This window comes from Astatotilapia calliptera, chromosome 8 (genome assembly GCF_900246225.1).
Source record: "Astatotilapia calliptera chromosome 8, fAstCal1.2, whole genome shotgun sequence".
NCBI classification, from domain to species: Eukaryota; Metazoa; Chordata; class Actinopteri; order Cichliformes; family Cichlidae; genus Astatotilapia; species Astatotilapia calliptera.
The window spans coordinates 22,050,258-22,064,491 of NC_039309.1; the positions used below are offsets into that span (position 1 = coordinate 22,050,258).

Below are 14,234 nucleotides of genomic sequence, written 5' to 3' on the forward strand. Positions count from 1 at the left end.
GGTTATGCTGAAAAGGTCCCGGAAGAGGAGATCAATCGCAATGATGGCAAGCTGTGGTATATACCACACCATGGTGTTTACCATCCGACCAAGAAGAAACTCAGAGTTGTGTTTGACTGTGGAGTGAGTTATCATGGAACATCTTTAAACTCCCAACTCTTACAAGGACCTGATCTTACAAGCTCTTTAATAGGAGTGATCACAAGATTCAGGAAGGAGCCAGTTGTAATTATGGGAGATATTGAATCCATGTTCCATCAAGTCATGGTTCCAGCTGAAGATAAAGATCTATTGAGATTTCTCTGGTGGCCTAAAGGTGATCTGGAACGACCAACATCTGAATACAGGATGAATGTACATCTCTTCGGGGCAACTTCGTCACCAAGTTGTGCCAAGTTTGCACTCAGAAAGTGTGCGGATGACTTTGGACATCTCTACAGTGAGGAAGCTGTGAAGAAGTTGTTGCACTGTTTTTATGTGGACGATTGTCTTGTGTCCGTTGAAACTGATGAGGAAGCAGTGTTAATGTACCACGAGTTGGTTTCTTTGTGTGCCAAAGGAGGATTTTTGCTCAAAAAGTGGATCACCACCAAGCCTGGAGTGCTGGAATCAATTCCTGAAAGTCACAGAGCCACAGGAATGAAAGAGTTGAACATGGAATTGGATTCCTCAATGATCGAGCGAGTTTTGGGCGTGGAGTGGTGCATAAAATCAGACTCTTTTAAGTTCAAGATTGTGCTCAAGGACAGACCGCTCACCAGAAGAGGAATCCTTTCAATTGTCAGTTCTATCTATGATCCTCTTGGAATGCTAAGTCCTGTGGTCTTAACTGCTAAGAAAATCCTAAGAGATCTATGCCAGGAAGGAATCGGCTGGGACGATAACGTACCAGAGCTGTTTTCCAAAAGATGGTTAACATGGCTCCAGCAGCTCCAGCTATTGAGCAAGTTTGAAGTGAGTCGTTGTCTGAAACCTGATGGATTTGGAGAAATCACGAGTGCTCAGTTGCACCATTTCTGTGATGCCAGTGAGGATGGGTATGGAACAGTGACCTACCTGCTGATTGAAAACATTTGTTCAGAACGACACTGTGCGTTTGTTATGGGAAAAGCTCGTGTCGCTCCTCTTAAATCCTTTACCGTCCCGAGAATGGAGCTCATTGCAGCAACCATGGCCAGTCGATTGGATGTACTCTGGAGGAAAGAGCTGCAGATGGAACTTCTGGATTCTGTGTTTTGGACAGATAGTGCTTCTGTTCTTAAATACATCAGGAGTGAAACTTCAAGATTCAAGGTTTTTGTGGCCAACCGAGTTTCACAAATCTTAAGAGTTTCATCTTCCTCGCAATGGAGATATGTGGACACTGCCAGTAATCCAGCAGATATGGCCTCAAGAGGAGTGAAAGTCGATGTTTTTATGAAGAATACAAAATGGTTGTCTGGGCCTCAGTATCTTCTACAATCTAGAAGTGAATGGCCTGTCTACCCAGATGACATCAGTCTGCTTGCATCTGATGATCCTGAGGTAAAAACAGTTGCCACAGTGAGTGTTGAGCAAGCTGGAGAAAATTCTGTTACTCGCTTGTTTAAACATTTTTCCACCTGGACACGTCTTAAGAAGTCAGTGGCATGGCTGTTAAAATTTAAGGACTTGCTTCTGTCCTTTGTGAAGAAAAGGAGAGAATTGTGTTCAAGTTTACCACAGTCAGAGGTCACCAAAGAGCAACAGAAATCATTTGTGGAAGAAAAGCTGAGGAACTTTAAGAGGACATCTGTGATTAAGAATCTTACAGTGGAAGATCTGGACAAAGCTGAGGTTGTCATTATCAAGTTCTGTCAGAGGAGGAGATTTTCCTTGGAGCTTGTGAATCTGGAGAAGGGACAACCCATTATAAAATCAAGTCCTCTAAGAAGAAGGAAGAAGGAAGCTTCGCCCCAGAAAGGCAGCAGGCCCAGACAAGGTGTGTCCTAGGATGCTTAAGGCGTGTGCTGCTGAACTTGGGGAGCCGCTACAACAAGTCTTCAACCTCAGTCTGCGACTGGGGAGAGTGCCCGCCCTATGGAAGACATCCTGCATCGTCCCGGTCCCTAAAAGGAACCGGCCCAATGAGCTGAATGACTTCTGACCGGTGGCACTGACGTCACATCTTATGAAGACTCTAGAGCGGCTCTTCCTCAACCTCCTCCGACCACAGGTACAACATGCCCAGGACCCACTACAGTTTGCATACAAGGCGGGTGTCGGAGTGGAGGATGCCATCCTGTACCTCCTACACAGAGCCCACTCACACCTGGATGGGGGAAAAGGCACGGTCAGGATACGGTTTCTTGACTTTTCCAGTGCCTTTAATACCATCCGGCCCTGTATGCTTCAGGAAAAACTGAACAGGATGGAGGTGGACCCCTGCCTGGTGGCTTGGATCTCCGACTACCTCACCGACAGACCATAGTACGTCAGGCTGAAGGACATCACGTCTGACACTGTGGTCAGCAGCACAGGAGCACCACAGGGAACTGTGCTGTCCCCTCTTCTCTTCACCCTGTACACCTCTGACTTCTGCTACAACTCTGAATTATGCCATATTCAGAAGTTTGCAGATGACACAGCCATCATGGGGTGTATCTGGGATGATCAGGAAGAGGAGTACAGAAGTCTGGTGAGGAACTTTGTCGCATGGAGTCACACAAACCACCTGCAACTCAACACCTCAAAGACTAAGGAACTGGTTGTGGACTTCGGGAGGTCCAGAGAAGGTCCACTGCCGGTTCAGATAGAGGGGGAGGAGGTGGAGGTGGTCAACAAGTACAAGTACCTCGGGCTGTGGGTGGACAATAAACTGGACTGGTCATGCAACACAGAGCACCTGTATAAAAAAGCCCAAAGCCGACTGTACTTCCTCAGGAGGCTGAGGTCTTTTAACATCTGCAGGAAGCTCCTGAGGATGTTTTACCAGTCGGTGGTTGCTGGAGTACTTTTCTATGCTGTGGTGTGCTGGGGGAGCAGCACAGCAAAGAGGGACTCATCCAGGCTGGAGAAACTGATCAGGAAGGCTAGCTCTGTGGTCGGCATGAAGCTGGACACTCTGGTGACAGTGGCAGAGAAAAGGACATTAAAGAAACTGATGGACATTATGGACAATGCTGGGCATCCTCTGCACACGGCCATAAACAATCAGAAGAGTCTGTTCAGTGACAGGTTGCTTCTCCCCAAGACAAGAACTAACAGACTTAAAAACTCCTTTGTCCCACACGCCATCAAACTGTTTAACTCCTCTCTGGAGGGGAGAGGGAGGGGAAACAGGAAACAGGAGGACAAAGGAGGGGGGAACAACTAAGCTGTAGTGCCTCTTCACCTCACTGTACAATACCTTGTGCAATACTTTTTGTAAATAGTCAACAGTGCAGTAGACTCAATACTTGAAATGTGCAATTCACTTGTATTTTTATTTTTTATTCCTATTTATTCTATTTATCCCCTTTGTATACTTTATTTATATTTGTCTCTGTATTTATATGTGTGTGTGTGTGTGTGTGTGTGTGTGTGTGTGTGTGTGTGTGTGTGTGTATATATATATATATATATATAACAATTCTGTAACTGTAACTTCGGTCGTTGCTGTGCTTTTTTTGGAAGTCGAATTTCCCAGAGGAACCCACCCGAGGGATTAATAAAGTTCTATCTTATCTTATCTTATCTTATCTTAAGACTCTGCCCACAGCTGCAAGATGGAATTCTCAGAGTAGGTGGGAGACTTGGTAGATCATCAATGCCGGTTGAGGTGAAACATCCCATAATACTAGCAAAGGATCAACACATTTCCGAGCTCTTGCTTAGACACATACATCAGGAAGTTGGACATGGTGGTCGTAACCACATGCTGTCTAAGCTAAGAGAAAAGTACTGGTTGATTGGAGCTAGTACAGCAATAAGAAAAGTGTTATCTAAATGTGTCATCTGTCGACGTCTTAATGCTCCACCGGTGAATCAACAGATGGCGGATTTGCCCAATGAAAGAATCATTCCAGATGAACCTCCATTCACGCAGGTGGGAGTGGATTACTTCGGACCCTTCAGTGTAAAAAGTAGGAGGAGCGTGGTGAAGAGATACGGTGTTATGTTCACCTGCCTTGCTATCCGTGCTGTTCACATTGAGGTTGCTCCATCATTGGATACTGACTCTTTCATTAATGCGTTCAGACGTTTCAATGCAAGAAGAGGTCAGGTTCGAGAACTGCGTTCTGACAACGGAACCAATTTTGTAGGTGCTGAACGTGAACTTAGAACTGCCATTGAACATTGGAACCAGGTAAAAATCAATGACGTTGTTACGCCCCACTTAATGAACGGAGTGTCGACTGGAGTGAGGGGTAACACAAAGTGAAAGGGAACACATGAACTACTGGAGAAATAGCTGTCTGTATACAAGATTTATTGCCTAAAACTACTATAGTACAAAAACACAGGGAAGCTCTTTTCTTCAGGGTCTCCAAGGCCAAAACAATAAACAAAACACCCCCTTTTAGCTAGAAATCAAAACCAAGTACTCACTAACCAAAAACAAAATACAATGGCTGAGCTCCCTGTCTAACCAAACCAGGAGAAAACAGGTGAAACAAAAATGGCAGAGAACCCCTACCTGCTTCCACAATGACAAACTAATTATCACAATAAGGGCACACCTTCGCTCACAATAAAAGAAAGAAAAACCAAAGTTCACAGAGGGTAAGTTCTCACACACATACACACTAAGGCCCGCTGCCCAAAACTCTACAGCTCACAGCTCTGGCAAACATGGGGAAAATGGCAGGGGGTGTGGCAGTTTAGGATGGCAGCCTATATGCCGTGGCTGACGAGCGGGAACACACCTCAGCTGCGGCTCATGAGGCAGACCTGCAACACAAGAAAAGGAGAAAAACAACTCTTCTACAGAGGGAGAGCCACTAGAGGTCAGCGACCGTAACACCCCCCCACATAAAATATCACATACAGTAAACAGACACCTTTAACAACTGCCACCAGGTCCGTTACTGGGGTTAAGGGGTTAATACTGGGTCCTGGACAGTGCGTCAGCCACCACGTTGTCCACACCTCTCTGATGTCGGATGTCTATGTTATACTCCTGAGCAAGCAACGCCCATCTCATCAATCTTTGGTTATGATTGTACATGTGCTTTAGGAATACCAGAGGGTTATGGTCAGTATAAACCATGACAGGGGTGGTGGTTGACCCCACGTACACGTCGAAATGCTGCAGAGCAAGCAACATGGCCAGGGTTTCCTTCTCAATGGTGGAATAGTTGAGTTGATGAGGCTTGAACTTAGCTGAGAAGCAGGAAACCAGGTGACTGATGCCATCAACTCCATCCTGCAACAGTACTGCTCCAGCGCCCGTAGCGCTTGCATCCACTTCCAGCTTGAAGGCCTTGCTGAAGTCGGGAGCAGCCAGTACAGGGGCACTGCAAAGGAGAGACTTGGCACAGTCAAATGCATGTTGGCACTCGCAGTCCATACGAAGGGTTCCTTTGGACTGCACAGACGAGTTAGGGGAGCCACCACTGTTGAAAAGTTCCGGCAGAAACATCTGTAGTAGCCCACCAGACCCAAGAAGCGTCTGAGCTCCCGTCTGGTGGTGGGCACCGGGTAGCTCAGTACGGCCTCCACCTTTGCATTCACGGGGCGCACCTGGCCATGTCCCACTTGTTTTCCGAGGTATGTCACTACCGCCTTGGCAAATTCACACTTTGCCAGGTTCAGAGTTAGGGAAGCCTGGGTTAAACGAGCAAAAACATCCCTCAGAGTACTCACGTGATCAGTCCAGCAAGAAGAATATACCACAATGTCATCCAAATACACATTACAACTGTGAATGTCTGCTAACACAAGGTTCATAAGTCGTTGGAAAGTGGCTGGTGCATTCCGCATGCCAAACGCCATCACTGTGTACTGCAAGAAATAGTCTGGAGTAACAAATGCTGAAATATCAGAGGCTCTGCTAGTTAGAGGAACCTGCCAGTACCCTTTTAACAGATCTAGCTTTGTTATGTAGGTGGCGGCTCCAATACTGTCTATGCAGTCTTCCATGCGAGGCAATGGGTATGAGTCAGGGACTGTGACTGCATTTACTCTCCTAAAATCAGTACAAAAACGAGGAGAACCATCTGACTTTGGTGTCAGCAGACATGGAGAGCTCCAAGAGCTATGGCTAGGTATTGCCAAACCATTTCCAAGCAGGTACTGTACCTCGTTTTTCATTAATTCCCTCTTGAGTGGGGGGCACCGGTATGCGTGTTGCTTAATAGGGCACGCATCACCCACGTCAATGTCGTGCTTTAACACTGGGGTTTTAGACGGTACATCCCCAAACAGACTAGGGTGCGCTAGGATCAGATCTTTCACATCGTCTCTCTCGTCATGAGGAAGATAGGAGAGGTACGTGTCTAAGGCACCAAGAACCTCTGAGTTTGCAAGCCTGCCGCTCTGCTGACCTTCACTACCCTTCACCAAACCATCATCATGGTTTATGGGCACAGAAATGAGTGAGATGGAGCCCTCGCGGTCGTCTTCCCTAGAGTGAAACAGTTTCAGCATGTTTATATGGCAGAGCCGTGTTTTACGCCTCCTATCCGGAGTGCGAACGATGTAGTCTGTGTCATTGACTTTGCTCTCTACCACATATGGTCCCGCAAATTGGGCTGACAGAGACGGACCAGATGTGGGCACCAACACGAGTACCTGATCACCAGGTTTAAAAGAACGCTTTTCTTTTCTTCAGGGTCTCCAAGGCCAAAACAATAAACAAAACACCCCCTTTTAGCTAGAAATCAAAACCAAGTACTCACTAACCAAAAACAAAATACAATGGCTGAGCTCCCTGTCTAACCAAACCAGGAGAAAACAGGTGAAACAAAAATGGCAGAGAACCCCTACCTGCTTCCACAATGACAAACTAATTATCACAATAAGGGCACACCTTCGCTCACAATAAAAGAAAGAAAAACCAAAGTTCACAGAGGGTAAGTTCTCACACACATACACACACACTAAGGCCCGCTGCCAAAAACTCTACAGCTCACAGCTCTGGCAAACATGGGGAAAATGGCAGGGGGTGTGGCAGTTTAGGATGGCAGCCTATATGCCGTGGCTGACGAGCGGGAACACACCTCAGCTGCGGCTCATGAGGCAGACCTGCAACACAAGAAAAGGAGAAAAACAACTCTTCTACAGAGGGAGAGCCACTAGAGGTCAGCGACCGTAACAGACGTCTTTCTGCAAAAGGGAGTTAAATGGACCTTTAATCCACCTGGAGGTTCACATCACGGAGGAACCTGGGAGCGACTGATAAGACTGGTTCGCAAAGTACTTAATTCCATAATGAAAGTACAAAATCTGGATGAAGAAGGTCTTCATACTGTACTTTGTGAGGTTGAAGCCATCATTAACAGCCGCCCAATTACCAAAGCCTCAATGGATCCTAACGACCTGGAAGCTTTGACCCCCTAATCATCTTCTTCTGTTAAAGACCTCACCGATATTACCACCAGGAGTATTCCATTCCACTGATATGTACACACACAGAAGATGGAAACAAGTCCAATACATGTCTGATTTGTTTTGGAAAAGATGGGTGAAGGAATACCTACTACAGCAACAGGAACGTCAGCGATGGATTGGAGTAAAAAGGAACCTCATCGTGGGAGATCTGGTTCTCATCATGGACAGTTCGGCACCTCGAAACTCTTGGCCAATGGGACGTGTGATAAAGACTTTTCCTGACCGAAGAGGATTCGTTCGTCAAGTTCGGATTAAAACTCAGACTAGTTGCCTGGATCGACCTATTACCAAACTGTGTCTACTGCTGGAGGCAGATCACAGTTAAAGACTTCTGGGTCCAATTATCAGACTTTGATTGTATTTGGATATAAAATGTCTCTCATTTTTCTTTATAGATAGACTTTAAGATTACCTATAGGATTCCTGCGGGTAATATTGAAATACAGTAAATGCTTGACTTTTCTCTGCATGTTTTATGTCTCCTACTTGGTTAATTATGGGTAATTATTAGAAGGGATCCTAATAATTAGGGGCTGGTGTGTAGGAGCCATAATTGAATGTATTGGATTTTGATGATCACTGGGTTTTTTATTTGTTTGGTTGTTATGGGAGTCACGTGGGTGCTAGCGGTGACATAAATGGGCGTTGTCAGTCTGTCATTCACGGGTTTTGATTTTGACAGAGAGGAGGGCTGGGTAGCCGTAGTTTTTGTTGACCGCTGCACGACATGTTCGCTTCGTTATATTAGAGCCTGTGATGTTGTAAGAGTTTGAATCAGGAGCCGATGATACTACTCTGTAAAAATCGCAAAGCACTTTAATTAAACGAGCAAACAATTCCATCTCTCGCATTATTGCGTAACTGACAGCGCGTCAGGCAAATAGGCAGGCTCCATCCCCGGCCTGTAGCGACTGTGGAAGTCGCTACAGCTAGTATTTCGTTTAGCCTTGTTCCTTCCCTCTCTGCTGGTGGTAAGGTGCAATCCAGAGGACACTGCCTAAAGCCCAAATCAAGCAGATTATCCAGCAGATCATCATGCAGGTTGTTTGTTGGAAGGTGTCAATGTTGTATCAGTGGGATTGTAGCTTAAAACACCAGGTGCTCTACTGTCAGTGTGTTGCAGAAATTAATGAAAGGAGAAATAAGAAACAAGAATTTTTTTTATTACTCCGTTAACGTGTAGCAGTATATATTTTTTTATCTCATCTGTTCTCTCTCCTTTAACCCTCGCTCATCAGGGAGAGCTGACCATGACCAGTGACATGGAAAACCTTCAGAATGCTATCTTCCTGGACATGGTGCCAGAGAGTTGGACCAAACGGGCATATCCCTCCATGTCTGGCCTGGCCCTGTGGTTCACTGACCTGCTGGCCAGGATCAGGGAGCTGGAAGCTTGGTCAGCTGATTTCAGCTTACCTTCTGCAGTGTGGCTGGCTGGCTTCTTTAACCCTCAGTCCTTTCTCACAGCCATCATGCAGGCTATGGCGAGAAGGTAGGGCTACTCAGCATTAAGATATAAGAAAATGATGGAAACCACATGGCTTGTTAACAGGAAATGTGTGGTTATGCGGCAGAAACGAGTGGCCCCTGGACAGTATGTGTCTGCAGTGTGATGTCACAAAGAAGAATCGCGAGGACTTCAGCTCTCCACCTCGTGAAGGGGCCTACATACACGGGTTGTACATGGAGGGTGCACGCTGGGACACACAGGTACATGAGTTTTTATTGATTTCCTTGTTTAGCTGAGTGCCGCAAAGTTGCTACAGAAAGTTGATACAACAAACACAACACGCTTTCACTTGCAAGCTCCTCAGACTATATATCTAAATGAGGTGAGCTGACCCTCACCTCATTTAAGCTCACAAAAAAAGCACCTTCACATTTCCTTAGTGGCTTCATTTTCTGCTTTGCAACCTGCTTGTGTTCAGCTGTTGGGGCATAGCACATTACTCAGCTTCCCAAAGCTCTTTCTATCTCTATACATTCAAGCTCTGCATATGTGCCCAGCTTTCAAGGTGCATCCCACTAGACTTCTTAATTAGGGAATGTGCAGAGTGTGCACTTGAGCACTGAGATCACCCTTTGGAGGAGTGGTTCCTTTTTTCTTCATTAAAGTTGGAGGCGCAGGCAAATAGACAGGCAGCCCTACAGGCTGGGTGGCTTCCACTCACACAACTCTTCTCCTCCTACCCATTCTCCTCTCAGCCCCAGGGCCAGTTCTGTGCCACTGGCAGGGAGTAGCAGAGTGTGAATAGGCGAGTATGCAGCGCTCCGTTTGGACAATGCTCTGTGCAGCCATTAAAGTCAAAGATTTATATTAAACCTAATCTATATTAATGAACCTTACATTTTATTCAGAGATGGTTCAGACATCATGTATTGCATGTGGAATCACAGAATATGCAGATATGTCCTTTGAAATGATTTGTGTTTGTGATGGACACTACTTATTGATGTCCTGCTTTGTGATGTACTTGATTCTTTCAATATGTTGTGTGAGCACACGATCAAAATGGATATTCGCTAGTGTAGTAAGAGTGTAGACACAGCATCATTAGGACAATTTATAATTGGGCGATCGTGGCTCAAGAGTTGGCAGGTCGTCTTGTAATTGGAAGGCTGCCGGTTCGAGCCCCGGCTCGGACAGTCTGGGTCGTTGTGTCCTTGGGCAAGACGCTTCACCCTTTGCCTACTGGTGGTGGTCAGAGGGCCCGGTGGCGCCAGTGTCTGGCAGCCTCGCCTCTGTCAGTGCGCCCCAGGGCAGCTGTGGCTACAATGTAGCTTGCCATCACCAGTGTGTGTGAATGTAGTGTAAAGTGCTTTGGGGTCCTCAGGGACTAAGTAAAGCGTTATACAAATACAGGCCATTTACCATTTTTACCATAATGACTTGCTCACTTTAGGATCCTCATCATTGTTATTTACCCGAAACAGATATAAGGTTATTGGTACTTAGCAACTCTTTAAAGTGTTGTAGGAATTGCAGATGCAGTCCGGGCTTTGTCCTCTTTGCTTTCCAAAGTCATCAGGATTTACATTCATTCCTGAAAGTCACTGTGCATGCATGGAGAAACTTCTGTTTGTCAGGAGCTAATTGTAGGAGGATTAATTAGCGAGACAGACCACTCTGTTTCCGACTGTTTAGAGAGTGTGTATACTAAGACAGGGTAGCTCGACTTCAGCTCAGACTCTCTTGACTTTCACCACTTTTCAAGGGTGCCACAAAACTGTGTTTAACAAACTCTAACTCTGCTTGTGCCATCCAAGATTAGTCAAACAGCTTCTTTTCTTTTCTTTTCTTTTCTTTTCTTTTCTTTTCTTTTCTTTGCTCTGGCACAAAATGATTATTAAATGGAGGCTCAATGGCAAGCACAGCATCTGAGCAAAGCTTCCACAAACCTCAAACTAATTTATAACTTCTACAGTTCTGTGAAATGTTCCTGTCTGGGGTTGATTGGCTTGTTATTCCTCCTTCACACCCTCCCTCTCCTTCCCATCTCCCCGACTTTCCTTCTTTATTTCTTTTTCTTTCAGACTGGCTTGATTGTGGATGCCCGTCTCAAAGAGCTCACCCCAACCATGCCGGTCATGTTCATCAAGGCTATCCCAGTGGACAAATGGGACAACAGAAACCTCTACCAGTGCCCTGTTTATAAGACTCGTCAGAGGGGACCCACATACGTATGGACCTTTAACCTGAAGACCAAAGAAAACCCCTCCAAGTGGACCTTAGCTGGCGTGGCTCTTCTTCTACAGATCTAGAATGGTTTAAGATGAACGCGCTAATGATCCTGAAAGAGGGAATGGTTCAAATGTCAATGGACATATATGAGATGTGTTAGTATTTGGGAATAACAAATGAAAAGGTAGATTTATTGGTCAAAGCACTCAGGGAATTCTTGCTATAGCCTCTGTTGGTTTTACTCTAGATAGTTTCAGAAAGCTAAGTTAGACCGTTCTTACTTTTCCACCTACATATAAACATTTCAAAAGTTTTGCAAAAATAGAAACTGACTCAAAATTAAACACCTTACCCCGCCTAAATAACTCTAAGACCCAATGTTTTTAGCATTGCTTTAACAGGAACCCCATATTATAGCATTTGTTAAAGGTAACTTGGCGTCATTGATTGTGCCATTATTGTTATAGTGGGACTTGTGGCCACAGTGGTTGCTGTTCTGATTATGGGACACCCGTGATTATAGGACTTCATTTCCAATCTTGTGCTTCTGAGCATAGGACTCTTTGATGATAAGAACCACTCTGACACTTGTCCTGTGGGGAAAGTTTCTATAAGAAACCTTTGATCTAAGAAGAGATTTCTCATCTTTGAAGGCCTGTCTCTCAAGTAAGTGACACATGAAAAATGGCAACATGTAAAACCCACATTAGTGTATTTTGTAAATCAGTCACACTCTTACATTTTCTCCTGTCAGGCTGTTGAAGAGCTCCAAATCATTTTCTGAGACACTGAGCTTTATTTTATTTTTTTCTGTCATCATTTACGGCAACTATAATTCCGGACCTTCCCTATCAGGAGAGCGTCACATACATTTCACATAAATCATGAATTTATTACCTCTGTAACAGCAGAATTCATTTGAGCTTCTGTGGTAACTACAAACAGTCCATTTTCTTGACTCAGTCTGGTTCATTACATATTATTTAGCCCAGACAAACCAAGACTTGTTCCAAACTTAGCACATGAACATCTGCTTTGGAAGACCTGTACCCCTAAAGAAAATAGGATCACGTTCCATCTGACAAAAATGTGAAGAGTTGGTAAAGAGATATCAAAAAAGTCCCTTTTAAAGATCCCAACAACTTAAAAGGGTTGAGAAAGGTGAACCATCATCTTTTTTCAGTCTATTACAAAGAATTCAACCAATTTGACTAAAAGAATTCTAAGTGGCACATTGGCAGGAAAGTGGAAAAACTAAAACTAAGCTAAAATTTAGAGCAACTCAACTCCAAATTTACAAAGTTTCACTGAAACTAAACACACAAATGAAGCGTCCCATTATTTATTTGTAATTTGTTTTTAAAAACATTTGATTGACTTTATTTGGTTATACAAATCTCTGAACAGTCAAAACTTATTGTTCCCACATGTAAAGGAGGCACTTTAGTATGAGTGGTAAGCAATGTCCCCTCCAGTCGTTGGAGGTCGTGACTCAAAAAAAAGAACACATTACTGGTTACTGTAATGCAGTATGTTACTTAACTACCAGAGTAATGTGTTAAACTGCTTGTTACATTACTTTCTCGCAAGGCCATAAATGGACCTAAAACTCATTGTCACATAATTACCAGTTGACAGTATAAATCCATGCACCAACACATATCCCTGAACTCTAGTGTTTACGTGTGAACACAAAGCCCACAACAAAAAGCAAAGATTAAAACCAGCCCAAAGAGACCTCAAAGCACTCGCCACAGCAGCTCTGCTGTAGAAACATGAAGAAATGGAGGCTGCAGTGCTGCAAACACTCAAAGCAAGTCCTACTCACCCAATCACATAGACAGTGTACAGCACTTTTACATTTATACACACACATTCCAGTGCATGCACTGAGGGCAGTTATTTGCCCAAAGATATTTCAACAGAAACATGGAGAAGCCAGGGACTGATCCACCAGCCTTTCAATCTTTAGACTCCCCATGCTCACACATGCTCCACAGCTGTCTGAAGTGAAGGTGAAAAGGCTAAAAACTGCATTTTTTCCCACTTGAGGCTGGTTCCATACATTCCCATGTTAAAACGTCCAGTTTTACAGGGCTAAAATCATGCTTACAGTCCTGTACAATAGTGTTCTTGTCTAAGAACAGTTTTCCCCTGCATAACAACTATGCAGTGGGCACTTTTAAAATTAGGAGTATGCCTACATTTTTTTAACTGTTTTTCCGAGACAGTCACCACCAGGAAGTGGCAAAAACGTCCTGTTGGTGATTTTATATAGGACTATATAGAAGTGTCACAAAGAGCAATGTTGGATCTTTTGCATGATGTACCTTTAAATGTAACTTTGTGAAGCTTGAAGCGTTTTAATTACTGGTCATCTGTGTGTGGAGAAATTCTGCAAATATGTATCTGTGAGTCACTGTATGAGGAGGTGTTGTAAAAGATGTGGCTGGTTGGAAAATATCACAGAATAAATTTAACTATTGGGTGATTTAACACTTTCTTACTGAATTCACATCAGTAGAGCTACCTACACTATGCACACATAATCTCATAATCATATCTTAACTAACCACATACAAAATATATGTTTGAAATATATTTATATGTGTAAATATTTTATTCATTTGTACTTTCTTCCAGAAAAGTTGCAGAATAAAAATGCTTTATCTTGCCTCTCCAGATTGCACATGTGGTTTTATTTTCATATACTCCATGATATATCCCATTTGAGTGCCAATATGCAGTCATTTCGCCTATCTCATGTTTCCAGTTCCCCACTCCTGCCTCTTCTCTTCCAGCTCTTTAGACCTACTCTCTCCCCCTCTCCTCCTCCTCCTTCCTTCACCCCTTTCTTCCTCTCTCCTCCCCATTTGAGATAATAAAAAAAACATCTCCAAAGCAGAAAGTGCGCAATCTCCCAGATACACCCACGCACACACACACGCACTATGATATAACCCAACTTTAAAACTCTGTCTTCCTTTCTTTTTTCTTGTTC

General features: G+C 44.2%; 1 protein-coding gene across 2 annotated transcripts in view; it reads left to right on the plus strand.

The window, feature by feature from the left end:
* The window catches only part of dnah9 (dynein, axonemal, heavy chain 9), a 198,962-nt gene extending 185,119 nt beyond the window's left edge, over positions 1–13,843 (plus strand). For both annotated transcript variants that reach the window (XM_026177431.1, XM_026177432.1), the window contains 3 exons: positions 8,790–9,043; positions 9,126–9,261; positions 11,086–13,843. In XM_026177431.1, coding sequence (XP_026033216.1) covers positions 8,790–9,043; positions 9,126–9,261; positions 11,086–11,313 — 618 coding nt within the window. In that variant the 3' untranslated portion in view covers positions 11,314–13,843. The remainder of the gene's footprint in view (positions 1–8,789; positions 9,044–9,125; positions 9,262–11,085) is intronic.
* Positions 13,844–14,234: the final 391 nt, after the last annotated feature.